The sequence below is a fragment of the Microcaecilia unicolor genome, chromosome 9 (assembly GCF_901765095.1).
Source record: "Microcaecilia unicolor chromosome 9, aMicUni1.1, whole genome shotgun sequence".
Classification (NCBI taxonomy): Eukaryota; Metazoa; Chordata; class Amphibia; order Gymnophiona; family Siphonopidae; genus Microcaecilia; species Microcaecilia unicolor.
In genome coordinates, this window is record NC_044039.1 from 105,539,633 (window position 1) to 105,566,855 (window position 27,223).

General features: G+C 42.1%; 1 protein-coding gene across 1 annotated transcript in view; it reads right to left on the reverse strand.

Moving 5' to 3' along the window:
* HECTD1 (HECT domain E3 ubiquitin protein ligase 1) overlaps positions 1-27,223 on the reverse strand; it is a 324,415-nt gene that overhangs the window by 107,230 nt on the left and 189,962 nt on the right. Inside the window, 4 exon segments of the mRNA XM_030215386.1 lie at positions 2,609-2,765; positions 5,086-5,219; positions 16,392-16,613; positions 25,197-26,033. Of these exon segments, the coding sequence (XP_030071246.1) occupies positions 2,609-2,765; positions 5,086-5,219; positions 16,392-16,613; positions 25,197-26,033 (1,350 nt within the window).

The window sequence follows — 27,223 nt, forward strand, 5'->3', positions numbered from 1 at the left end:
GGATGAGCTGGTAATGGAAGACGGATCCTTGCTCTCATATACTGACTTTTTGGAGAAGTGTGGGCAGGGGACAGCTGCCTGGTTGGCGTACAGGCAGTTGTCTCATTATGTAAACACCCTCCCACCAGATAGCCTGCACCCACGGTTTGGGAGACAATTAAGAGAATTATTAGAAGGAGATGCAGCGGGGCAAATCTCAGTGTCCTGGTTTTATGGTAAATTGGGTAGACTCGCAATGGAACGGGACCTGACAGAGGTAGCAAATAGATGGAGCATAGAGTCGGGCAAAAACATCTCTACACAGTTAATATCGTCAGCTCTTCAGAGTGGGGTAGCCATAGTACACAATGCTGAATTACAGGAGTGTCACTTTCGCACTATCCATCGGGCGTATTTCTCTCAGAGACAAGCTTTTAGAGCAGGAGTATCGACTACACAGCACTGTAGGAAATGTTTTAGGTTGGAGGCAAACTTCTTCCATGGGATCTGGCAATGTAGGTCAATATCACTATTTTGGTCGGCAATTGGCAGATACTTGACCAAGGTGTTGGGGCGCACAATAACTTTAACATTTGAAAGAGCTATATTCAGTGTACCTAGACTCTGGATGGGAACCACAAAGGGGGAGAAATTGTTTCTTAGCAAGGCCTGCATTTTGGGGAAAAAATGTATCCTACTTCATTGGACTAATGATTGCCCACCCTCCTTTTGGCACTGGAGGAATCGACTTCAGGAATTGCTGACATGGGAGTCTAGGGGGGCAGGACTGTCGCCGGGAAGGCAGCGGAGGTTCCTAGCAATATGGGGGGCATACATAAACACTATATCACCTAAGGCGAGAAGCCATATCTTGAATAGACTTCCCTGGAACCAGTAAAGAGAATTTGTCTGTAAGCAATGCACGGGGAGGGGAGGGGAGGGGAGGGGGGAAGTTTGGGGAGATAAGGAAGAAGGGATTTAGGTTAAGAAGATTAAAGACTAGTTTTGACCCTGTTTATCAGGATCTCTTATGGTATATGTTAACTGAGTTTCAATATGTATCATGGTTAACTTTTGTTATAGGGAAGTTTTTAGATGATATAGGCTAATATCATTATGAAGTTAGTAAAGAATACCAACTTGAGAAGGGAGGGACGGGGGGTAAAAGGGAATAGGGGGGAGAAAAGTTACTAAATCATAAATCTGATGGCTGTTTTGCACTATCTTTAACCCTGTCATAAGAGAGGTTATTGCCGCAATGTTAAGTTTACACTTATACGGTTTACTGTCTTTGTACTATGTTCTTAATAAAAATATTGAAATATAAAAGGTGCGACAGAGAAGGTGGACTCTCACATTCTCTTCTGTACATCCTTCAGGATTCTGTGAACAGGCACTGTCCTAACCTCCTTTGGTGGGGGAAGGGGGGTTAAAGAAATGTTTCTGTTCTGGGATCACCCTCCATCTCTAACTTAGACAGAAAGGTCTCATCAGGCATTTCCCTCACAAAAAATCAACAAATGAGAACTCATCCAATAGGGATTTTCTTCTGTCATATTTTTTTTTTTTTTTTTTTGGGGGGGGGGGGGGGGGGGGGGGGAGACAAATCTGATAAGTCTGTTGAACCCTCTTCAGGAATACATTTGGCTCATAATAAGAATCCCAGCAGCACAGAGTAAGACCCTGAAAAATATTCCCAAAGGAGAAGTCTGGGTATAGGGGCTTGGGCACAGACACTACAATGATCTCTGGTGCCTCAATGAAGCTTCCGTTGCCAACGTCCTGGAAATTGGCAAAGGTGCGGCAAATAATCCAGAAGCTAGCTGAAATTGGGGGGGGGGGGGGGGGGGGGGGAGATACCATACTACAGCGACATGAGTACAAAACTTACAGAACAAAAGCTTTACAAAAAAAAAAAAAAAAAAGCAGAACACTATGTGAGCTCCACTGACATGCATCTGACCAGCTCTGTGGAAAAACAAAGGTGATCCCACGTTACACAGCCAGGTGAAGCACACACGTGGTAAAACAATTCAAAGTCACCTAGTAGCGATTAAGCTGGAGCACCTCTCTCAGGTGGGCTCCATCTGTGATATTGCACATGCCTTGAGAACTTGTGCTTGTCCTTGGAGAAAGGTATTATTTTGTTTCCCAGTCAGTCTCTGAAATCCTTTAGAGCAGTGCTTCCCAAACTTTTCACACTGACCCCATTTTAATACTTAAAAATGTATGTGACCCCCAGATGGTGGTGATAAAAGAAAAGTCTTGAAAACAGCATGCATATGCACAACTGCTTTTCAATAGCTTCTAGAAGAATCTAGGCTGGGGGAGTTTCGTCACGTGCTGTCCATCAGATGGGTCCCCTATCTGTGAGGGCTTGCTATCCTGCTTCTCCATGGAGGACAAAAAATTAGAAACAGGTAGATACTAATATCAGAGTGACTTAAGTCTTATCCCACTACTCCTACGATACCCTTATTTGCTGCTTTCATTTGTTTCCTTGGAAAAATGTTTGCAGTTACATGTATGTACCATAAATAATGCAACACCTATATGAAAGCAAAGTAAGGTCAGTAAAACTTGCTACCTAATTCTGTCATCTTGCAGTACTAGCTCTGGTTTAACCTACCAGGAGGAGGAATTTCCAAATCAGTTGTCTGTTGAACATTAGTCCGACCAGGTCGAGGGTCAAAAGCAGGAACTAAAGCAGAGAACTGTCTTTTCAGCACATAATCATCATCCCATGTTCTCCGACGGCCTCCTTTAGTTTCATATTCTTCTTCTTCCTGTTAAATAACAAAGTTCTTTTCTGTGAGTGATTTGACAGCAAACTTAGAACCTCTCGCATTCAACTTATTCTCAATGTTCCTTTTCTCAGAATTGGAGATTTCTGAATACCAGAGAATTACAAACCTTTCTTTGCATGCTAGAAGGAAAACAGCATTCTACATTTGTATTAAATCATGTATCCAAACACAGATTTTTGAAAGACACTATTGCTAAAGTATGCCAAATTCATGGTACTTAAAATAGAGATTTTGCAGGCAGAAGCATTTCCATCACTGTCCTGCAAAATGCTTTACCCTATTCAAGGCACAATATTGTCAATTTCTGACTTTTCTGTAGATTGCAAACAAGGACTATGATTTTAATGACCCAGAAGCCCATATATTAAGAACTGAAATCAAGCTTGATTTACACAGAATGCTGTGAAAGTCTGTGAACTCCCTATATTAGTCTGTATTTTAGTATAATTTATATTCAAAATATGATTAGGTCCAAATCTAAACCCTGGTAAGAGGGACATGTAATCCCACTGAATAAGTAAAATAACAAAGGATATAATTTTATCATTCAATAGGGAGATTCAACAGTAAATATCCTTGTGTGCAAAATATATGTGAACCCTTTATTAGCTGACTGCTTCAGCAGCAATAACTTCAACTAAACATTTGACTGGTTTCTTACATAGCCTTTGAGAAATTGGCCTATTCTTCTATACAGAACTGTTTCCTATGACATTGGAAAAAGAGGTAATGTGATGTGAAGGTTAGTGTAAGTGTATACAAAAATGCATATGTAATAGAATGGGTGAGGGGTTCTATGCAGAGGATGTGTGTTTATGTAAATAACAGTAGTCAAAATAGAGCTTGGCAAACTGACCAAACTACTGGCAGTTGAATACAGAATTTTCTGCCTGAAGAGTAGCTCTGTAATGAACTTTTGCAAACTAAAGGTGCACTTGCCATGTCATTTTTCTTTCTTATAGGTTGAATCAGGCATGAAAGTGTTAATCATGCATGTGAAAAGTGATCAAGTGACTAATTATGTAGAAATATTATACTATGCAGATGAGACAAATAAAGCCTATGTACAAATTATGAGCTGTGTTTATCACAAAACTTGCATGGATGTAGTATACAGGAGGCTGTCAAATGTATACAGCAGCAGAGAATCTTATTTTGCTGATGAAGAAACCATGATCTTCTGTAATACTGTTTCATCAATTTCTGACAGCTTGTTTGCATGAATGCCTTACTTCAGGTCTAACATATTTTGATAGGATTTAGATCAGGACTTTGACTTGGCTAGTGCAAAACACAAAATCTCTTCTTCTTCAATCTGTAGTACATTTACTTGAATGTTATGTTGCTTTGCTGCATGGCCCACTTTTGCTCAGCTTCAACTCATGGATTAATGGCTTGACATTCTCCTCAAATATTTTCATGGTAAATCTGTGCTTCTTTGTGACTTTATGGCTAATTTTTTTCATTTTGCTGTTAGGGCGATCTTGACAGGATAGCCATTCCTGGGTAAAGTCATTATAGTCTTCAACTTTTTTTCATTTGACAGTTTATAAATGGAGTTCCAAATGTTTAAAAATGATCTGTCCAGATAGATATCAGCTGTTCTTTTCATTTATTATATCAATCCATCATATTGCTTTCTTCCTCTTTGGCACTGACCTTCAACCTTCCCAAGCATGATTTCTTTCTTGAATGATCTTTCTCTTTGTATGATGGATCTGAAGTAGGACAGTTGAAGTCTTGTCATTAAAGCTTTCAAGAAAAGCTTAAGTTTGATCTCCTCCAATACTGAATTATTTCTTCTCTGGGCAGTCCACAGAATGTGTAGTACTCTTTGCCGACATCATAACTTGAAAGTATCAATTTTTTTCCAGTCTTGCTTCTTCACTGTCAGCTTTCACATCCATATGACATTATTAAAAATAGCTTGGACGAGCTGAATCTTTGCATACAGAGAATAGCTCTGAACTAATAAAATAAAAACATCTTCAAGTGCTTGATTCTAAATAGGTAATTAAATGTGCTAGGGAAACTATGGGCTCACCTACACTCATATTTATTCCGAATTAGATTTATTGCTTCTACCTTATATACAATAATTACTATATTTCAAGAAACAATTATTTATTTTTAAATCTTTCCATTTAAAAGCCTCTTATCCAATGAAAATATTCTGGTATCGCAATGAAAGTATTCCGGTCATTAATAATGTAATAAATTTGAATATTACTTCATCGTCATCTTAGTTATTTGGGCTTTTACTTAAAAGAACTGGCTACTGTTAGGATAAGTATCATACCATAACTTCTTCATATTCTTGATCTTCTTGATTGTCATCTTCATTTTCATCATCTTCCTCATCTGGCTCAGGTAAATCTTCATCATCATCCAGGTCTGCTAATAAAGTGCTAGCACGACAGCTATCCAGGAAATCTATATACAAGAGAAACTAACATTTCTTAAAGACAGTCAAGAAGATGGATATGGAGCAGAAATAAAGCCCAGATTTCTGTCTATCAAGAAATCATTTCTCTAGTATAGTCATATAAACAAACTTTGTGGTAATATCTAAACACCTTCCAGATAATTCACCTTGCATCATGGATGAAAAAGTAACACCTTTGGTAAGAATAATGCCAAAAGAGGTTAAATCTTGCCCTTTTGGTAGTACCTCATTTATAAGAGAGAAAGGAAATGTGAAGGCTCAAAAATACAACAATGAATAAAAGGAAAAACGTAGCCTTACCTGCAAATTTTCTTTCCTTACGTCCAATCCCCTAGTATAGAATACACTAAGCCAGCAAAGGGAGATAGACTTAAAAGCTGTGAGCCCTGCCCTATAAAAAGCACCATACAGTCATTTTATCTTCAATATTCCTGTAGCATAGCAAATGATTTAAAAAAAAAAAAAAAAAAAAAAACCCTCTGCTAAAAATTCAAGGAAGGCCACCATCCAGTGTCCTTAGTCTTTGGGAAGTACACCTCTAAGAGAACCCTGAGATCTTCTTGAACAATTCCATTAACTTGAGATTAAAAATAAACTACAACACGAACACAGCTAAACAAATTCTTCCAGAGTGGGAATTTGGATTGGGCCGGTTTAACTTGAGGAAAAAAAATTAGAAAGTAAGAAAAAAAAATTTTCTTCAAGTTCACTTTTATTGGATATATTGCTACAGGGAACATTTCGCTGTAGCGGTTAACAATAAAACCATTAGTAACAGGAAAAAAATAAAATGAGGAAAACTATACATTTAATAGGAAAGCAGAAAACGAAAGGGGAGAACAACAACTCTCCACATGGGAGAAGCTAGAAAGAAAAAAGTACAGCCAAACCATCTACCAAACGCCTGGGATGTACCAAAACCTCCCGTTACATTCGGCAGGATGAAGATACTCCTGCCCTAGGCACCAAAGGCAGTCTCATCCCAGGCATGAACTAGCAGGTAGTGCTTAGCAAAAGAACGCAATGAAGTCCAAGTGGCAGCTCTACAAATCTCCACTGGAGAAACTGCATGAAATTCTGCCCAAGATGCTGCAAAAATCTGACCAGCAAAAGTAATTTGTTGCCTTAAGATTATGCAATAGCACCATATGAAAAACCAAAAGGTGGAGATAGTGACACTCATCTCAATTGTCCTGCCTAAGCAATGGCAATAGCACCAGCACCTTTGGAAGGAACGGGGGAACTTTACGAAAAGAAACACTGCTTCAATAAGACATAAAAAGGATTCGACAGGCACTCTGAAATCCTGCTAGCAAAACAGACTGATACCAAAGCCAATGCTTTCAGGGCAAGATCTTTTGAGGACATTTTCCTCAGTGGTTCAAAGAGTAAAGAACCAAATGCATGCAGAACTATGCTTAGGTGCTATGGCAGAACTACTGGACCACTGGACATAAGTGTGCAACCCCCCCATAAGAAACTACCCTAAATCTGGGTGTGACCCTAAGGATGTCACCTCTAGGCAGCCTCAAAACACACCAATGCTGACACCTGAACATTTAGGGAGGCCAAGGCCAAGTCCTTCCTCAGATCATTTTGTAGGAACGACTACATCTGGGCTACAGGAGTCCAAAAAGGAGAAAAACCATGCTCTACACACCAAATCTTAAAAAACATTTCCAGACCCTTATGTATGCTAAGAAATAGATCGCTTTCTTGCTTGTAACAGGGTTGTGATCACTCAGTTCACATAGCCCTTATGTTTCAGGTGCAACCTTTCAAGAGTCGAGACATCAGGGCTGTGGAGTCTGAATCAGTAAAATTGCACAAATTCCAGCTTCAAAATAAAAATTTACTATATATATATATTTGTTTTTGATCTAGATAAAGCCTTATATCAGTAGGAGTCTGAGTCTGACTCCGAATCAGATGGTAGAAAAATAGAGAAGTCGGAATTGAAGGTTTGGTGTACCAACTCCACAGCCCTGGCAAGCCATAAGACAAAAGTGAAAAGAATCTTCTTTTGGCAACAGACCTTGCATGAGAAGGCCCTTTTCCAATAGTAAGGTCAACCTCTTCCCCGTCTGGAGATGAATAAGGTCTGCATACCATGAACAGCTGGGCCAAGTTGGTTTCATAAGAACAACTAGATGAGAATGAGGCACCACAGTTTGCAACACTTGGCCCAGGAAGGTCATAGGGAAAGTGCACACAAGAATAGAGGAACTTGGCAACAAGATAGAATGCCAATCCCCAGAATTCCTTAAAGCTTCTGGATTAGAGCATAAGCCTCCTTCAACAACTCCCATTCTCTCAGATTTAGTGAGCATCTGCTCAAATAGCCTGACTGCACATTCTCAGAACTCATGATAAGAGATGCCAACAATGCTCAAAAGGTGAAACTGTGCCCACTTCATCCACCAGGAGCCCTCCGTGGCTACAGACACACCCTCTTTTCTCTCTGATTATATGTGCCACCGCTTTGACAGGGTTTTTTTGAGACTATCTACTCTGAACCAAAGGTTGGAATGTAAGAAGAGCCTTTCAAATGGCCTTGGCTTGCAAATGGTTAATTAACCATGACCATGATGCCTCAGTCAGTGACCAGCATTCTTGCATTACCTGGTCCAGACAATGTGCTTCTAAGCCAACTAGACTCTGGTCTGTTGTCAGAACTAATCAATCAGGGGCTTCCAACTGCATGCCCTTCACAGATTCCACTGGTTCATCCACCACTTCTGGTTTACTTTTACCTCTAGAGACCACAGGAGATACATCTTAAAACAAATAGGAGGAAATATTTTTTCACTCAGCAAATAGTTAAGCTCTGGAACTCTTTGTCAGAGGATGTGGGAACAGTGGTTAGCGTATATAGGCAGTGCATTTTTTCTAGCAAAAAAGGTGTCGGTACTCAAATGCTAGGCCACCATTCAGGGGTGGAGTGATCACTGACGGACCCACTCCACAATAGCCAGGCCCCCTGCAACCAGTCACAAAATCTATGACAAGGAAGAATTGGTGTGTAGAGCCTGAGCTCTTTCATTAAAACTTGGGGTCCACGGGGTAATTTTAGCAGACAATGGAAAAGGTGCCGGTACTCAGTACCCCCAAGTACCCCCTCAAAAAAAAGCCCTGTATATAGGTTTTAAAAAAAGGTTTGGACAAGTTCTTGGAGGAAAAGTCCATAATCTGCTATTGAGACAGACGTAGGGAAGCAACTGCTTGTCCCGGGATTGGTAGTATAGAATGTTGCCACTATTTGGGTTTCTGCCAGGTACTTGTGACCTGGCTTGACCACTGTTGGAAACAAGACACGGGGCTAGATGGACCACTGGTCTGACCCAGTACAGATATTCTTATATTCTTACCTTATAACTGTTAGTGCACTGACTAGTGCTTCACCAGAAGTGACAGCTCTAAAGGGTGCTTATGGAACACATGGAATCATACTAAGCATCATTCTCTTCACCATGAAAGCCTTCTCTGGACCTGTAGCTTAATTATCCTCTGCTTAGTCAGGAAAACCTTTCCTTTAAGGGTCTTTGTCATCACCATAACCAAAAGGTATCAGATGCAATTTCTTTTTAATCCAAGACCAATGTATAGAACTTACCCATGGTCTTCCAACTCAGTGCATCCCACTCATCTGAGAAAAGGCTGTGCGTTGCCTGGTTGACAGGAAAAGTTTTGGTAGGTTTATGAATTTTTACCAAGATAGGAACTCCCCCATTCCATTTTCTGTACTTAGGGCTTAGAAATACAGCTTCCAGAACTTTATCACTCAGTTGAAAGCCACTATAGGATCATTATCTCACCAACAGGGTTTACTAACAAAGACCTCTTGCCCAGCATACTAACTGAACTCCCAAGGTCAGATCCTACCTTAGAACCACTGACTATCCCAGGCCTCCTACCAATTTAGTCATGATCGCTTGAGTCTCAAGAGTTCCTCTAAAACCCTAGGGCACTCTCTGATCTCTAAAGGAATGCTATATCTGTCACAACAGGGCCTGATGAAGATCAGTACAGACTCAGGGAAAAACCTTTGCAAAGAAGAGCTCAAGCCCTTCACAGAGCCCCTCAGGGAACCCATAAACTGCAGAGTACCCAGCTAAGGCAGAAGCAAGAGACAGAGGGGGTAAAAGCTGAAATCTATGCCTCCAACTTAAGTAGCAAGGAGATGGCCACCTCACCCACCCTTTTCTCACTAAAGTATACTTCAGAATGTGACTCTAAGGGAGCAACCACCTCCATTCCTGATAGCCTGCCTACAGCCTCTGATCTCATCAACGCTGAAGCCACAAGCACTGCACACCCTAATGTTTCCTTGTGGCAAAAGCTGCCCTACCTGGAGCTGCCTCTGCAACCAAAACACCAAGAGAAGCATTTGGCTTACTCAGCAGTGTCTCCATGCACAATAGGTGCCAAAGATATGCTGTTTCAGGGTGAGCTGCTATCACTTTACTTCTGCCCCTGTACGTGCCACCCCTAGTGACAATGAGGCTTATATTACACTTTCCCCAAGGCCTGACTTGACGTTACTCCCAGTGCAATTTAGATCTATGGAGGCAGAAGTACTACAGCCAAGTGAGCTCCTTCCCACTGTTCCTTTTTATCCCTGTGGTTTCTTCCCCCGGAAGGATATCTAATTATAAATAAAATCCCCAATGGTCTACCAGGTATGGGGAGAGTCCTGGACTCCACTACATACACTCCAAAAATGCATCCAATTTTCATAGGACCCCTCAATACTCCTCTGAGTGGCACAACTCAATTTGGGGATCAGACCAATCCTCACCAGAGCAATCCTCTGCACAGAAAGTCCATCACCACCTCCTGGAGACAGAAAATATTGGAGAGCAAGTGGCTGCACAATGCCTTTTATAGGGCAGGGTTCACAGCTCATAAGTCTGTCTCCATCTGCTGGCTGAGGAGCATAGCCATGCATTCTGGACTGGTGGATGAAAAGGAAGTTTTCATTAAAAGCTCTAGGACAACCCTACCTAGCCTTAGGAGCCTCATGAAGAGAGCAAATGAACCATTGCGACATAGGCACATTATAGTTAGAATTGCAGGGACAACAGGGTAAAGCAAGGTTTGTAGTACAAGCAGCCCCTGACTAGAATTAGAAGCATCAAGGTTATATATATGGAAATACAAGAAGATGGGTACATTTGCCTCTCATCCTATTTTGGGACACTGGCCTAGTGGTTAGGGTGGTGGACTTTGGTCCTGGGGAACTGAGGAAGTGAGTTTGATTCCCACTTCAGGCACAGGCAGCTCCTTGTGACTGTGGGCAAGTCACTTAACCCTCCATTGCCCCATGTAAGCCACATTGAGCCTGCCATGAGTGGGAAAGCACGGGGTACAAATGTAACAAAAAATAAAATAAAAAATAAATACTGCTATTTTAGACTGACTCTGCAGTGAGTGTTGGGGCTACCAGAACAACAAAGTGGGTAATATGAAATATTAGCACTCAGAGGAAACACAGGCAACCATCTGGCCTTATTTAACAGACTGCAACAGTAAAATCAGCTGGGTTTGTCTGAAAGGCTGCAATAACTAGAAAGCTTAACAGACACAGGTAGACACACAGCCAGGTCAGTGTGGCAGATTATGTGTAGGACCTAGGAGGCTGGATGTTTGAGCAAATTAGTTATAAGAACAGTGGGGCTGTACAGAAAGAACTAAGTAGGGATCTTGTAAGCTCATTTACCCAAGATGGAGTACCAAGGAGAGGACAGAAAAAATAAATAAATAAGAGACTACCATGGATAAGGTAAGAACTTAAGTAAGTACATAAGTAATGCCACACTGGGAAAAGATCAAGGGTCCATCGAGCCCAGCATCCTGTCCACGACAGCGGCCAATCCAGGCCAAGGGCACCTGGCAAGCTTCCCAAACGTACAAACATTTTATACATGTTATTCCTGGAATTGTGGATTTTTCCCATTTAGTAGTGGTTTATGGACTTGTTCTTTAGGAAACAGTCTAACCCCTTTTTAAACTCTGCTAAGCTAACCGCCTTCACCACGTTCTCCGGCAATGAATTCCAGAGTTTAATTACGCGTTGGGTGAAGAAACTTGCAGGTGGTCACACTGTTGTTGCCAGCTGGAAGTATCCTTAGCAGCATGGATATAAAAATTGAGCAGACCAGGAGTGTAGTGGCTGACAATTGATCTTTTTCTAACATCATCTACTATACTATACTGATACGATATGAAAAAAAAAAATTGGGAACAGTAGATAAGCCAGTGTGTAGCATATTAAAACAATCCTGAGAAATTATTTCCTCACACAAAAGAGGAATTTGTATTTAGAATAAGGATCCAATGATATAGTAACTGCTGAATTTGTAAGCTGCCGCAGAGAGTAAAGATTTCTTTTATCCAACAGGATCTGAAGATACCAGAACTTGTTGCTAACAATAGTACCAACTTTAATTCAAACTGATGAAATGCTAACCAGAAAGAAGAGGGTGTTTTTTTTAACCTTTAACAAGTGTTCTTCATAGACAGCAGGGGAATGCTGCCACACTATTGATGATATCTTCCAGACAAGCCTGTGTGAAGAGCTCTCCAAAGTCTTATTGGCTTTTTTTGAGTAAGTATGGGTGTTCCCATACTAGGCAAGGTTCCCTCCCTCACTCAGTCCATATCATATCAGTTTGTTCAATGTTATTACATTTGTTGTGTTCAAGCTTTTAGATATATATACAAATAAAAGTAACAACAAGAAATAAGGGGTCAAGGGGAGGGCACATGTGGCTGTATTCCCCCTCCTGCCTACAGAGAGGCTCACACATGGGTTAGCACCTCCACTTTCCTTGCAAACAAGCAGGGGAGATGCAGGTACACTGCAAGCGATTTAGAAGCTCAAGGTCACCCTTTATCTGCAGTGAAGTTATAATACTGCGTATGGGTGCATCCCGGAGAAGAAGTATGGGTGTGGTTGGTGGTTCTCATATTTCACCATTTGTTCTGGTCTTTTTTTTTTTAATAATGCAAAAATATTAAGAGGTACTGTACGTGAAGGCTGTTATCTGCAGAGAAAGAAACATTCACACAGTAATACGTAGTAAATGCGTCTATTGAAAACTACATAATAGCATTGCAAATAACTATTATAGAGCCTGTGGGTAGCTTAAGATGATAGCCACTTTACCTCAAAGCCACTGAGGCCCAGTCTTGGATGGAAGGGTCACGTTGGCTTTGTGATAACAGGTGGTTATAGTGTTGGACACCCAATGAAGAGTCTGTTTTGAGGCAGACATCCTAGAATTATTAGGGCTCTGGATAACAAAGAGCTGCAAAGTTTTGTACAGGTCCTTAGTAGAATGGAAACAGTAGATCACAGCTCTTCCACAATACAGCAAATGAAGTTTTTCTTCTAGTGTTCCAGGGTTGGGTTTAGAATAAAAGTAGATAGCACGACTGCTCCATATGAAAATCAGATTACTTTTAAGATAAAAACCTGGAATACGTGCAGAGAACTAATTTCCTGAGGGAAAAAAACTTGAGTATGTGGAGCATAAAATACACTAACACCTGGAATTCATGGATTCTTCTGGCTGAGGCGATTGCCACTAAGAACAGTTTTCCATGTGAGATATTTAAGGAAACTTCAACTAATGATCTGAGGCTGCTTAGTACCAAGTTCAGGTTCCACTGGCATAGTGGGGCTCATTTTCAAAGCACATAGACCTAATAACTTTGTAAGTCTATGTGCTTTGAAAATAAGCACCTAAGCCTCTCAAACAGTGTAAATGTGCAGAAAGTGACATGTCTCAGATTTGAACATGGTAAGTTGAATTTGCTGAGAGATGTAGTCTGACAAACTGGACAGAGATGAAGATGTAGTAACACCTGAGATAGGGTTATAGTGTTTTGCTGAATTCCATTGTGTGAACCTTGTCAAATTAAGTCAGTATGGTTTTCTGGTAGAGGGTTTCCCTGAAGACAGCAGGATATCTTGTACCTCTTGGGAGGCTAGTAAAGTGTGTTTTATCTACACCTCAACATTCAGGCTGTGAGAGTCAAAGACTTGATGTTGGGATGTAAGAGCTTCCTGTCCTGCTGAGTTAGTAATGTGGGCGAGTTCCCAGAGCAACTGCTCATCTAGCAACAAGGATAGTAGATGAGGGAATCAAATTTGTCTTGGCCATGAGGAGCTATTAATATAATAAGAGCTTTGTTCTGAGATTGTCTGCAGTACTCGTTATCAGCAGGAAAAGTGGAAAGCGTAATAAACCTATATTTTAGGGAATTGAAACATGAACTGTTCATTGCTGGGTTCGATGGAGTGAAAAAAAGTGGAGACACTATGTGCTCTCCTCGGAGGTTAACAAGTACAGTATTGACTGATCCCATTATATGAAGATATCTTTTGTTTCAGTGGGATCCAGAGACCACTTGTGAAGTTTGTAGACATTAAGTTGACAAGCTGACTGAAAACTCCTGGTAAACAGTCCTGCTAGGACTGTGGGTTCAATGACCATACAGGATCAGCAGCTGCTAGGCCAGAACTTTCATGGTAAATATTGTGCTTTGGTACATATCTTTCCATACCATATCCAAGATCTTGTGATCGTTTCCTGTTGATGTATGCATATAAAACCTAGATGGTTTAGATCTGTTAAATGCAGCTTCGGACACCACAGATTGATAGGACAGCTTTGGGCAGTCATGGCCAGGCACTGGAAGAACTTTGTATTTCAGCTCTAGGCATTTGGTGTTTTCCAATTTTTTTTTTTTTAACTTGACGATCTTGAAGAAGCTGATGAATAGGAAGAGCAATACCTTCTTTCAGAGCACCGAAGCCTGGAGAAATGGACTGGAAGCACCCTTTCATTACTTGCTGTTGGAGAAGAAACAAGCTCCAGGGCTTTGGAAAGCTTCAAAAGAAACTTGGGGTACGAGTGGTCCTCTAGATGTTCCTCAGAAGGAAGGCTTGGAGAAACTGCCAGAATGCCATTTTGGTTTGGAAAGAATTGTTCTTCTGCATCTTCACAGTCTGAGTATTGTAGACTTGGATCACACATCATTTTGTCGAAGGGGAGGTTCCCCAGGAGCTATGGGAACAGATCAAGGGAGGTTGTGCGAGGCAGTGAGAAGGATCCAGAGGAATTTTACAAGACTCTTTGCCATCACTAGTCGATTGGAAGGTGAAATGTCTGGAAGAAAATTCCACAGAAGCTGAAGCAGATCATTGTGAGGGGCTCCCTGGTTCATAAACAGTGCTTGTGCTGGCACTAGCAGTGTGGGCTCAGGTGATAGTAAAGGCATCTGTCTAGTGGAAGCCTCAAATCTAGCAAGTTCTGAAGAAGGGCCTACCTGACACTTGTACTGAGGTGAAAGGACCCTTTATTGCAGGTTTGGAGTGATGAGTTCTTTTGCTATGCCTACTTTTTCTTATGGCTATGTTTTTCTCTGTAGTCAGCCTTTGACTGGCAAATTTAGGGAGTTTACAGTGGCTTGTTTTGTCAGATGTGAGCAAAGAACCTTTTCTCTCCTTTACCTGGAGTATTGTGTTCAGTACTGGTCTCCGTATCTCAAAAAAGATATAGTAGAATTGGAAAAGGTACAGCGAAGGGCGACGAAAATGATAGTGGGGATGGGACGACTTTCCTATGAAGAGAGGCTGAGAAGGCTAGGGCTTTTTAGCTTGGAGAAGAGACGGCTGAGGGGAGATATGATAGAAGTGTATAAAATAATGAGTGGAATGGATCGGGTGGATGTGAAGCGACTGTTCACGCTATCCAAAAATACTAGGACTAGAGGGCATGAGTTGAAGCTACAGTGTGGTAAATTTAAAACGAATCGGAGAAAATTTTTCTTCACCCAACGTGTAATTAGACTCTGGAATTCGTTGCCGGAGAACGTGGTGCGGGCGGTTAGCTTGACGGAGTTTAAAAAGGGGTTAGATAGATTCCTAAAGGACAAGTCCATAGACCGCTATTAAATGGACTTGGAAAAATTCCGCATTTTTAGGTATAACTTGTCTGGAATGTTTTTACGTTTGGGGAGCGTGCCAGGTGCCCTTGACCTGGATTGGCCACTGTCGGTGACAGGATGCTGGGCTAAATGGACCTTTGGTCTTTCCCAGTATGGCACTACTTATGTACTTATGAACTAATCACTTATAGAAATCAGAGCGCCTTTGAGTTTTTGCTGCCTCAGCGGAAAGAGCAGGCTGACCTCATGTGCCAGAAGCAGTGCTGTTTTTTTTTTTTTTTTTCAGGGCTGACCTCTGCTGCACACTGACCAGAGTTTTACTTTTATTGCTGGCAGTCTTTAAGGACATTGCAATTAATTGTCTGTCATACAAAGGCACTGCCAGCACACTGCAGTAAAGTTCATATCCAGGCAGGAAAGCTTAGCATTACCATCTGTACCAAACCTAGGTCTGAGGGGAGGGCAGGGAGTTGGGAAAGATGATAAAACTGCACTATGTGGGTCTTTTACAAAGGCACACTAGCGTTTTTAGCATGCTGAAACTAAGTGTGAGCTAAATGCTAGCAACGTCCAAATATTCCTATGGATGTCTCTAGCATTTAGCGAACACTAAAAATGCCACTGCGTCTTTATAAAACACCCCCTACTAGTTGTTCATTGGCCATTCCACAGGTTGTTTTTCCTATTTTGTTTTTAAGAGAGTTAGGAGATGCCTCCATCGAGATCACAGATATCTTCAGGTTAAGTACTACTACTAATCATTTCTATAACGCTACTAGATGTATGCAGCACTGTACACATCATATGCCCCTAGAGGGCTCACAATCTAAGTTTTTGTACCTGGGGCAATGGAAGGCTAAGTAACTTGCCCAAGGTCACAAGGAGCTGCAGTGGGAATCAATACATGTTCTCAACCAGACAACCAGACATGCAGGGGAAATGATGTCTTCCAGATGGGGAAAGCCTTTTTGAGTTTGGAGGAGTTGCCTAATGGTTAGTGCAGTGGGTTTTGATCCTGGTAACCTGGGTTTATACTCTACAATGACATGCTTATATTTAGAGAGAGAGAGGACTAATCTCTACCTTCACTGCGTTCTCCATCTAAAAGCCAACTTCTAAAAAAAGAGAAATGCACACACAGCAAAGACCAGAAACTAGTGAAGGATGAGATGCTGGTGTTTATCTGGAAAGACAGAACATACCATAAAGAGAATATTCAGCCTCTTGTCCCGTATCACTCTCACTGGATGTGGAGGTCAGACTGGTGGTCAGGGTGTTACTGAGGGACTGTCCCACAGATAAACCTGTAGTTGCAGTGGCTACATTGCTGCTGCTAGTAACACTTGACGTAGACATGGTCACTGTCGATGTGGTCCCAGTAGTAGTGAGGTTGGGGAAACTTTGTGCTCCCATCAAAGGGGAAGCTGGAGATGAAGAGAAACAAACTGCTCAAAATTATACTTCTCATTCTTCAAGGGATCTCCAGTTATTTAACAAAAAAATTGCACCGTCTCTCCCCCATATGTACACATGCATACAACAACATTCCAAATCCCTAGATTTTTGCCATGGAAATGAAAAATAACCAGTTTTTTCTATTTTAGTTGTAACTCTGCTACTATCTAGTCAGGTCACCTTAACATGTAAAACAAATTATTCCATAGTTATTACAATAGCCATCAATATATTTGCCAGCATCAGAGTGATGCACTATATAGAAGGGAGCATATCTAGTTTAAGAGGGCAAGTATTACTTAGGCACTATTTTATAAAGGCACATCAGCGCTTACGTCTCTACAAAATACTGGCATAAGCAGCAGAAAATCGCACTTACATTGGAGGTATGGATATTTATACCTGCTCAAAAATAGACAAATTTCTGTGCCTAGATTAAGTGTATGCATGAATTAGCATATTTTATAATCTATGCATGTACTTGTGAACTCTACCCATACTCTGCCCAAACTCCACCAAGGTACATGCCAACTGGCAAAGTACGTGCAATCATGTTAGCATCTGTACTTTGACAAAGGTAAAAATTTTATAAAGAGTCACATACATGCAAAAATGACTGTATAAAATTACCCTCAGTGTGCCTGATCCTCTGAAAGATGCACCACTGAAAAGAATGGAATAGGTTGTAATCACACAGTGGCTGCAATTACATATTAAGAGTAATAAACATCAATTGAATTTTAACACTATCAATAAAAAGAAACATCAAAAACTGATAACAGCCACAAATGGTTTTCCTCAGGTAGAGAGGCCAACACACACCTTACAGAGGATTCAATTTTATTATCTCATAATTGACTTACTTAAGGTTATACCCCCTTTTACCAGATTGTTTGCACTGACAATGAATGAAGCCCAACTCTCAAAAGCTAAGCAGCTAAGTTACTTACCTGTAGCAGGTGTTCGCCAAAGTCAGCAGGCATATATTCTCACATGCGGGTGATGTCATCCAAGGAGCCTGGTGTGGACACTGTTAACAGCACCGTCACTTTAAATCTTTGAGACAGCGCCTCAACCGTGCATGAACGAGTGCCATCCCGCCCAATGCTTGAGCGCGGGACCAACAGTACAGTACTAAAGATAAGACGACAACCCAAGGGAAGGTGGAAGGAATGTGCGAATATATGCCTGCTGTCCTCCAAGAACAACTGCTAAAGGTAAATAATTTAGCTTTCCCTGAGGAAAAGCAGGCATAATATTCTCATGTGCGAGACTCACCAGGTACCAAGCTCATGACAGAAATGAGTTTTTGGCAAGTAGTTAGTGAGCCTGGTGGAAAAAAAGGGCCAGAGGGCGGAGTTGAATTTAGTAGTAACATTCTGAAGGACTGCTTGTCCAAACCATCTATCCTACCTAGAATGCTGCTCAGTGAGCAGTGAAAGCCTAGATAGAAGACCATGTAGCCACACTGCAAGTTTCTTCAATGAAGGAAGAGCGGAAATGGGCAACTGAAGCCACCATGGCTTTTGCATTGTGAGCAGTGACCCGGCCATGAAGGGTCAGCCCAGCCTGACTATATGTGTAGGAGATACAGACAGTCAGCCAAGTAGATATAATACATCTTAATTTGTTAGGATCAAATTATACAAAAAGCTGGGAGGACTTCGTATGAAGTTTTCTACACGCCAGATAATACGCTAGACCACACTTGCAATCTAAGGTATGCAGTGCTGCTTCTCCAGGATGAGTGTGTGGCTCAGGCAAGACGACAGAAGTACAATGGACTGATTTTGGGGTTGGTTCAAAACCCTATCATGGTGGAACCTAGTGTAAAGGTGGGTCTGCCGCAAGGGCTTGAAGTTCACTTACTCTTCTGGCAGAGCTAACTACCTTATATGTGAGGAACTTCAGAGAACAGGAATGAAGTGCTTCAAAAGGAGGTTTCATGAAAGCTGTTAGGATGACATCAAGATCACAAAACATAGGTAGTGATTTAATTGGATGTTTTGTATGAAATAAATCTTTCATGAATCTTACTATCAAAGGAAGAACAAAAACTGGTTGAAGTGAAACATGCTAATATCACTCAAGTGTACTCTGAGTTAGTTTTGAGGCCAGAATGTGAAATGCGGGAGGTGGTGGAGAGGAAAACGGTAACGGAATTCAAACATGCGTGGGATAAACATAAAGGAATCCTGTTCCGAGGGAATGGATCCTCAGAAGCTTAGCTGAGATTAGGTGGCAGAGCCGGTGGTGGGAGGCGGGGATAGTGCTGGGCAGACTTATACGGTCTGTCCCAGAGCCGGTGGTTGGGAGGCAGGGATAGCGCTGGGCAGACTTATACGGTCTGTGCCCTGAAAATGACAGATACAAATCAAGGTAAGGTATACACAAAAAGTAGCACATATGAGTTTATCTTGTTGGGCAGACTGGATGGACCATGCAGGTCTTTTTCTGCCGTCATCTACTATGTTACTATGTACTCCATAAGGGAAGGAGAGCTCCTAGCAGGGTTGAGAGCTTTGGCTGCACACCAGACGAAGTATCTTTACCACTTGAAATGGTACCATTTCTGCGTAGGTAGTTTCCTAGAGGCTAGGAGTATCCTAGAGAACATAAGGAATGTAAATCTATGTCATCAAGAACCAAACTGTCAGGGCTAGACAGTAAGGATCTGGACGGAAAAGGGACTCCTCTTTGTGTTAATAGGGCTGAAAAAGGATCTAACCTCAATGGTTCCTTGGACGATAACTATAGAAGAGAACCAGATTTGACATGGCCAGTAGGAAGCAATTAGAATCATGGTCCCTTAGTCTCAACACAGTTTGAGAAGAGTTTTCTCTATGAGAGGTAGTAGGGGAAAAGTGTATAAAAAGTCTGTTCCCCAGTGGAGCAAGATGGCATCCAGGACTGTGTGATTGGGAACATATATCCTGGAACAAAAGTGGGGAAGCTTATTGCTCTGAGACTGCTGGAATATTCAACAAACTACAGAAATGTAAAAAGAATTGAAGAGGGATGTAAAAAGAATTGAAGCAGTGCAAAGAAAAGCTACGAGGATGGTATGGGATTTGTGTTACAAGACGTATGAGGAGAGACTTGCGGACCTGAACATGTATACCCTGGAGGAAAGGAGGAACAGGGGTGATATGATACAGACGTTCAAATATTTGAAAGGTATTAATCCGCAAACAAACCTTTTCCGGAGATGGGAAGGCGGTAGAACGAGAGGGCATGAAATGAGATTGAAGGGGGGCAGACTCAAGAAGAATGTCAGAAAGTATTTTTTCACGGAGAGGGTGGTGGATGCTTGGAATGCCCTCCTGCGGGAGGTGGTGGAGATGAAAACGGTAACGGAATTCAAACATGCGTGGGATAAACATAAAGGAATCCTGTGCAGAAGGAAGGGATCCTCAGGAGCTTAGCCTAGAATGGGTGGCAGAGCTGGTGGTTGGGAGGCTGGGCTAGTGCTGGGCAGACATATACGGTCTGTGCTGGGGCTGGTGGTTGGGCGGCGGGGATAGTGCTGGGCAGACTTATACGGTCTGTGTCAGAGCTGGTGGTGGGAGGCAGGGATAGTGCTGGGCAGAGCCGGTGGTGGGAGGCAGGGATAGTGCTGGGCAGACTTATACGGTCTGTGCCAGAGCTGGTGGTTGGGAGGCGGGGATAGGGCTGGCTAGACTTATACGGTCTATGCACTGAAGAAGACAGTACAAATAAAAAAAAGTAGCACATATGAATTTATCTTCTTGGGCAGACTGGATGGACCGTGCAGGTCTTTTTCTGCCGTCATCTACTATGTTTACTATGTAAATGCTGAGGGACCATTTGTGAGACTTAAGGACTCTGCTCAATTTGTCTGCTACTTTGCCAGCTAGGTAAACAGATGTTTTGAGAAGCTGCTCAAGTCCATATCTGGGTTGCTTGACGACAGAGGTGGTAAGAGCCTGTTCAGGTAATACATCGCAACCTGGTTGTCTGTGAAAATGAGTATTACCTGATTGACAATGCAGGTTTGGAAGGCTTCGAGGGAATTCCAGACCACTTGCAATTCCAGGAGGTTGATATGATGTAGTTTCTCCCGTGGGGAACAAGAACCCTGTATATGGAGACCATCGAGGTGAGAACCACAACCTACCATGGAGAGATCTGTGGTGCGGAGGGGGCTGAAACAGAAGATCCTGGGTGAGATTCTGGGTCAACATTTACCACTGTGGAGAGAGTGGAATAGCTGTGTAGTGGCTCAAATACAGGTTGAGAATAATCCCATGGCTTTGGACCACTGAGAGGAGAGCATCCACTGAAGAATTTGGAAGTGGGAGTCAAGCCAATGGTGTTACATGGACTGTTGAGAGCCATGCGACTAAGTAGTCAGAGCATCTGACAAGCAGATACTTGGGTGGATTTGAACAACTGACTGCAGAGATTTAGTATGTTTGCCCTCATTTGAGGAAGGAAGGCTCGGCCCCGAGTAGTATCAAGGGGAGCCCATATGAACTCTAAGGTCTGAACTGGTTGAAGATGTGATTTGAGGTAATTGATCACAAACCAAGGAGTTCTAGGATCTTTATGGCAGATAGAATGGAGGTGTGGTGCCGACTCCCAAGAGGGAAGACGTATATGCCCCCCACCTGTGAAGTGTTGCAGCTATCACTATCAGACACTTCTTGAAGCCCCGAGGAGCTGAAGCCAAGCCGAATGGTAAGACCTTGTATTGATAATGCAGAGTCCTACAGCGGAAGCGGAGGAACTTTTTGTGCATGTATGCTTCCTTGAGATCTAGAGAGCAAAACCAGTCATTAGTTGTATCATGGGAAGCAGTGATCCCAGGGAAATCATGCAAAATGTTTGAGTACAACTTGTTTAGTCTTGCAGATAGAGAATTGGAATAAAACCCTCAACCCCTGTCCAACAGAAGAACTGCTTCTTACTGCATTCTACTGGAGGATGGTAGAGAACTCTTCTCAAAATAGTGTCATCTGTAGGGAGTTGAAACGAGACTCCTGGTGGATGGTCGGGAGGTCTTTTTCCCCCAATGTAGAACATAACTGAGCTGTATGATGCATAGCACCCAACGGTTGGAGGATCATGAATTTTGGCATAACGCCTTTCTGTGTGTATAACCAAAGCAGTTTACAAATATTACACACTGGTACTTTCTTTGTTCCTAGTGGGCTCACAATCTAAGTTTTGTACTTAAGTCAAGTGACTTGCCCAAGGTCAGAAAGAGCAGCAATGGGAATCTAACCAAGTTCCACAACTTCTCAGCCTACTGCACTAACCATTAGGCCTCTTCTATTGTACGGTGGTGATGCTCTCTAGGAAGGAGCCAAAAACTGGGCTGTTTTTTTAGACTAAGGGGTCGTCTAGGATTCAGACTCCGTTTCTGACTTGGACATGAACACTGGGACATAGTCCTTTGAGGTGGAATAGTCCTTTGACGTGGAGGAGGAGGAGGAGCGTAATGACACTTAGACATATGGTAACTAGAGCGTCTAAATTCTCCTGTAAATCTTCTACAAGAGATAGCAGAAGCCTGTGGTCTGGATGGAGATTTTATAGTATCTGTATGTTTTTTTTTTAATTAAGCCAACCACTTTCTCAACTGTCACCAAATTATCTCAACAAGGGATGTTTGCTAGATGCTCCCAGACAGCAGATTCGAGGTCAGAGACCCTAAGCCAGGAAAGATGTTGCATTACTACTCCTAAGGTGGAAATGTGTGAAGAAATATCAAAGGCTTGCTGTTCCAGATGTTTACAACAATCCACAAGTTTCCTGTGAAGCTTATGGAATTCATCAGCCTTCTCAGGGGGAAGGAATTCTGTCCAAGAAAGAGCATTCTGCATTAGAGATTTTAAGTAAATTGTGGAATAAAGCTGATAATCTAATATGCAATTGGTTAGCATTGAAGACAAATGTTTTTCTGCCAAAAGAGTCCAATGTTCTAGCATCTCTGCATGAGATCTTGTACTGCACATACATTTTAAAGCAGATTCCACAACTATGGCATGATGATGAGGTAAGAGTTTTCTCAAACCCAGTGCATTTCTGTATTCTACACACTGTATCACTTTTATCTGGGGCAATCTGAACCATCAGTGGAGTCTCCCAGCTTTTGATTAGAGTATTTTTCATAATTGTCAGAAGTGGAATAGTGATTCCTTCTCTAGGAGCATCAATCTAGAACCTCAAAGAGTTCTGAAAGCAGTTCTTCCTCTGTCTCTAATATGAAAGGATAGCTTGAGCCATCTCATAGATAAAGCCAGGAAAAGATATACTTTCTGGAGGAGACCTATGTGTCTTAGATGGTGTAGAAGAATCAGATGGGATGCCATAGGAGGGTCCTATGAGTTCTGATCCATCTCCCAGGAGAGGTTTGATTGACTCTTCAAAGCACTGTTCATGGGAAGTACATGGAAGAGAACATTGACTAGAGTGTTGGCTCTGCATTGAGGTGCATCAAAGGCAGGCAAGTCTCCAAAGTTGGAGAAGTTCTTCTGCCATGTTGACGCAAGGGTCAGTCAGGCTTGTGCTGTCTCTGATGTTCGGCGCCGAGCTGATGTATGGGACCTTTCCTGTGACTGTCTCTCTGATGTATCGACAGGCTGGGCTGATGAAAGCACCCTGTAAGCCTATATAGACTGCAAATGCAGTAGCCCTGAGAGCTCATCCTTGAGCATAGCCAGGATTTCTTCCTGTAGATTAGGCAATGGTACCACTTGATAAACCAGTGTGGACGCAGCCCACGTTATAGCCTAAACAGGTGTAGGAGAAGGTTCTCAATGAGAAATAAGTTGGAGAGGAGGCGAGCAGTCACTGTGCATTGAGGACACTGATGCAGGGGACATGTTGGCAGAGTGCCTAGAAGGAGAACAATCCTACTTAGATTTTTAAGCTGTAGGTCCCTTGATACACCCAACACCAACAAAGAGGACGTAGAGTCCTTATAAAGTTGCGGTACTGAGTCCAATGTCAGACTATCTCGATGTTGCATTAGCGCACCCGATGTCAATGCATATTCTGTGTTGAGTGCTAAATCCCCAGTCATGCTCCATGCAGATTACCAATGTCTATGCAGAACCAAAAACTTTTTCACATGGGTCTCTGCAGGCTTTAAGGGTTCTTGCTGCATGCGCAGGCAAAGGCTACACTATGTCCCGGTGCTCTGAACTTACCAGTTATGGAGGTCTGTATCTAAAACAGTCTTATTGCATCGAGCACACTTCAGAAAGCCACTCAGTACCCTTGTTGACTTGGAGGGAAAGACAGCCGTCACAAGGTCAAAAGGCTCTACGACCCAGGGAGCTCTAGTGGCCATGTACCCAAAAATGGTCAATAGTTCCTGGGCATAGGAAGGGCTCAGAGGTCCAAAAAGGCCGAAAAATGAAAAATAAAAATTTGATAAATTGAACTAAATAAAGAAAATAAAAATATGACTAATAAATATCCTGAAAAGGGGAAGGCACCAAAAAGGCAAATGTTTGACGCGCTGAGGAGAGATTAGAAAACCAACCTCTCTGCTCCATGGAAAACGATAGACTGCTGGTCCTGCGCTCAGGCATCAGGCAGGAAGGCACCTGTGCACATGCGGTGGGGGCACTGTCTCAAAGACTTAAAGTGATAGTGCACTTGACAGTGTCTGAACCGGGCTCTGTGGACGACGTCACCCACGTGTGAGAATATTATGCCTGCTTTGGCGAACTTCAGCTACAGCTAGCTTAACTATGTGCAGAAACAATTCAGCAAATCAAATCAGCTACAGGAACCACATTATTTCATTTCCCTGGCAAAAAAATCACAAACTATAGAATATATGTTCTTATAATTCCTACTTAAAAAATGACATTAGTTACATATAAACAATATCAGTTCTAATCAGTCCATATATTGTCATGCTGAGCAATTCAGCACAAGGCTACTACTAGCACATGCAATTTTAATTCCATACAATCTGATCAATTCTTATGCAAATTATAGAAAAGGGTAACAGTGAAAAAGGCTGCAAAACTATCTTTAAGGATGGTGACTAATGAATCACTAGACTTTTTATGTTAGCAGAATCTCAATATACTATAACTAAAAATAACTCAGCTTTTCACAATATGAAATAAAACAGCAATCATGGTGGAAATTTTTGCTGCAGGCTTCAATGGTTTTGCCATTATCTTACTTTGCACTGCTGCATTACCATGTGACCTCTCTATATTTTCACCAATTCCAACACATCCCATCTTACATCTAAATGTGTACTTTTCTTTATTTGCAATGGTCTGCTATACAACTTCTGTAAAACAAATCTCAATTTCAATGCACCACCCATGTCTAAATCTCTATGCTATGTTTTCTATGTAATGCAATACAGTACATGATCCCAACTTTATTAAACATCCTTCATCTAACAATATCACTTTGCCTCCACCTGCATAACGTTCTAACATAATTCCTCTCTCAACAGCTTGGCTTGTAAGTACATTCATGCACAGTGTCATACATATTTCTGTTAGGTAATGCCCTGCAATGTTTGCTTTAGTAAAAATAAGAATACTTACTTGCACTGCTCATGACATTCCTTCCCAATGTATTGGTATTGTTGTCACTGCTGCTGCGGCTTAAATTCATGTTGTTAGTGGCATTAGTACGTGCTATGTTTGCCACTCTCCGAACAAATGATTCCAAACTAGAAGTTTCCCGTGAGGAGAGGTTGGGGACACTTGCGCTGGAGCTCATGGGGGCCCCAGCAGCCAACAAAGAGCTCACTGAGAGTCTGTTGCTCGCTGAAGAGCTAAGAGGGCGCTGTGAAGCTGCCTCTTTATTTGTCAGCTCTGACACAGAACTGACATCAGGAGAGCTGATGCTAACAATACCCATTGAGATTGCACTAGATTCTCCAGAATTGCGTATGGAACCATCAGTACCCAGTTTCCTCTCAGCATTTTCACTCATGTCTGCTGTTAGCGTGCTGGTACTCGTACTGGATGATGATCCTATTTCAGCTTGAGGGATGCTATCTGCAGAAGACAGAACCACGATTGGTTCTTGGATGTCAGTACCTGAAACTATGCTTTGTTCCATGACACTCTCCGATCTCCGCTCCATTTTGGTCGAGCCCAGGCTGATGTCACTGCTGCTGGCCACGCTACACACCGAGCTGCTGCTTCCTTTTCTGCTCGAGGAGCCTGCGCCAGCAGCAGACGTCTTGTCTGGACAGTTGTTTTTCACCAAGCTGCTCCATGACTGTGTCGTGCCTGAAACAGTGGATGAGACAGGTTTGGGTGATGCCGCTGAATCAGGGTCGTACCCTGGGGCAAGCTTGAGGTCAAATTTTCCTTCTGCGCCCATACGGTAAGAGTTAGAGCCACCAGCATCCCAAGTGACATCAATCCAGCCTGGAAAGGGACAGGAGTTTATGAGACCCAGCAGAAAGCAGATAGGAGCGTGTCAGACAGTAGCTCCACCATATGGGATCAGTATCTTAAACGTGCTGTGATGATTACTTCTACATTCAATCTACTACCAAAAATACCAACAGCACTTTCTGCCAAAGGCAAAATTAGCTTTGAAAATTAAGACAAAATTGGTTTTAAAAAGTTAATAAAAAAGGCATGCCCTATTAGGGGAGCCCAAGCTATGAGAAAGACATTTAAGTCTACTTTTATAGTCTTGTGTATTTTTGTATCCTTTACCAGTGCATTCTGGTATAATAAAATTTGCCTCACCACTGTGAACACCACCTCTATGACTGTGGGTGTACATCGCTATTTTCCATAATCAAAGACCAAAATGCACTGGGTATGGAGATAAATGGACAGCACTATTTCAAGTCTTACTCAAGTCCCTTAACAGGTTTAAAATTGACAAGATGTATATAAATATATAAGTAGGCACATTTTAAAATAACTACAAACTATAGTCTGATCCCATTGAAGCTAGTGACATAGGAAAGTTAGAACAAAATAAACAGCAAAGAAGAATTTTGCAAATGCTAAGCTAAGAAAGACAGAGAGAAAATCTTTGGGATACTATGTAAAAAAGGGCTGTCATTCAATTTTCAGAAGTTTTTTTTGTTATTCCAAGACTGAAATCACTGTATATTTTTGCCATTTCTATAAATTCATTATTTGAGAACAGTTAGGCAGCAATGGAAAAGTTTCTTATTACCAGGATAGCGAAGATACTTACCTGTAGCAGGTATTCTCCGAGGACAGCAGGCTGATTGTTCTCACATGTGGGTCGACGTCCGCGTCGGCCTGGGAATTGGCATTTTGCCGGAGCAAAAAATAAACAAAGTTTTGCCAGAGTCTTCAGTTGAACGTACAGCGCGCAGCGCATGAATGGACTGACTTCCCGCCCGCCGCTCGAGCGCGTCTCCTCAGTTAAATCAAAAAGCATAAGAAATAACAAATGACAACTCCAAAGGGGAGGTGGGAGGGTTTGGAAGAACAAACAGCCTGCTGTCCTCGGAGAATACCTGCTACAGGTAAGTATCTTCGCTTTCTCTGAGGACAAGCAGGCTGTTTGTTCTCACGTGGCGTATCCCTAGCATCCAGACTCACTCAAAACAATGAACATTGGTCAA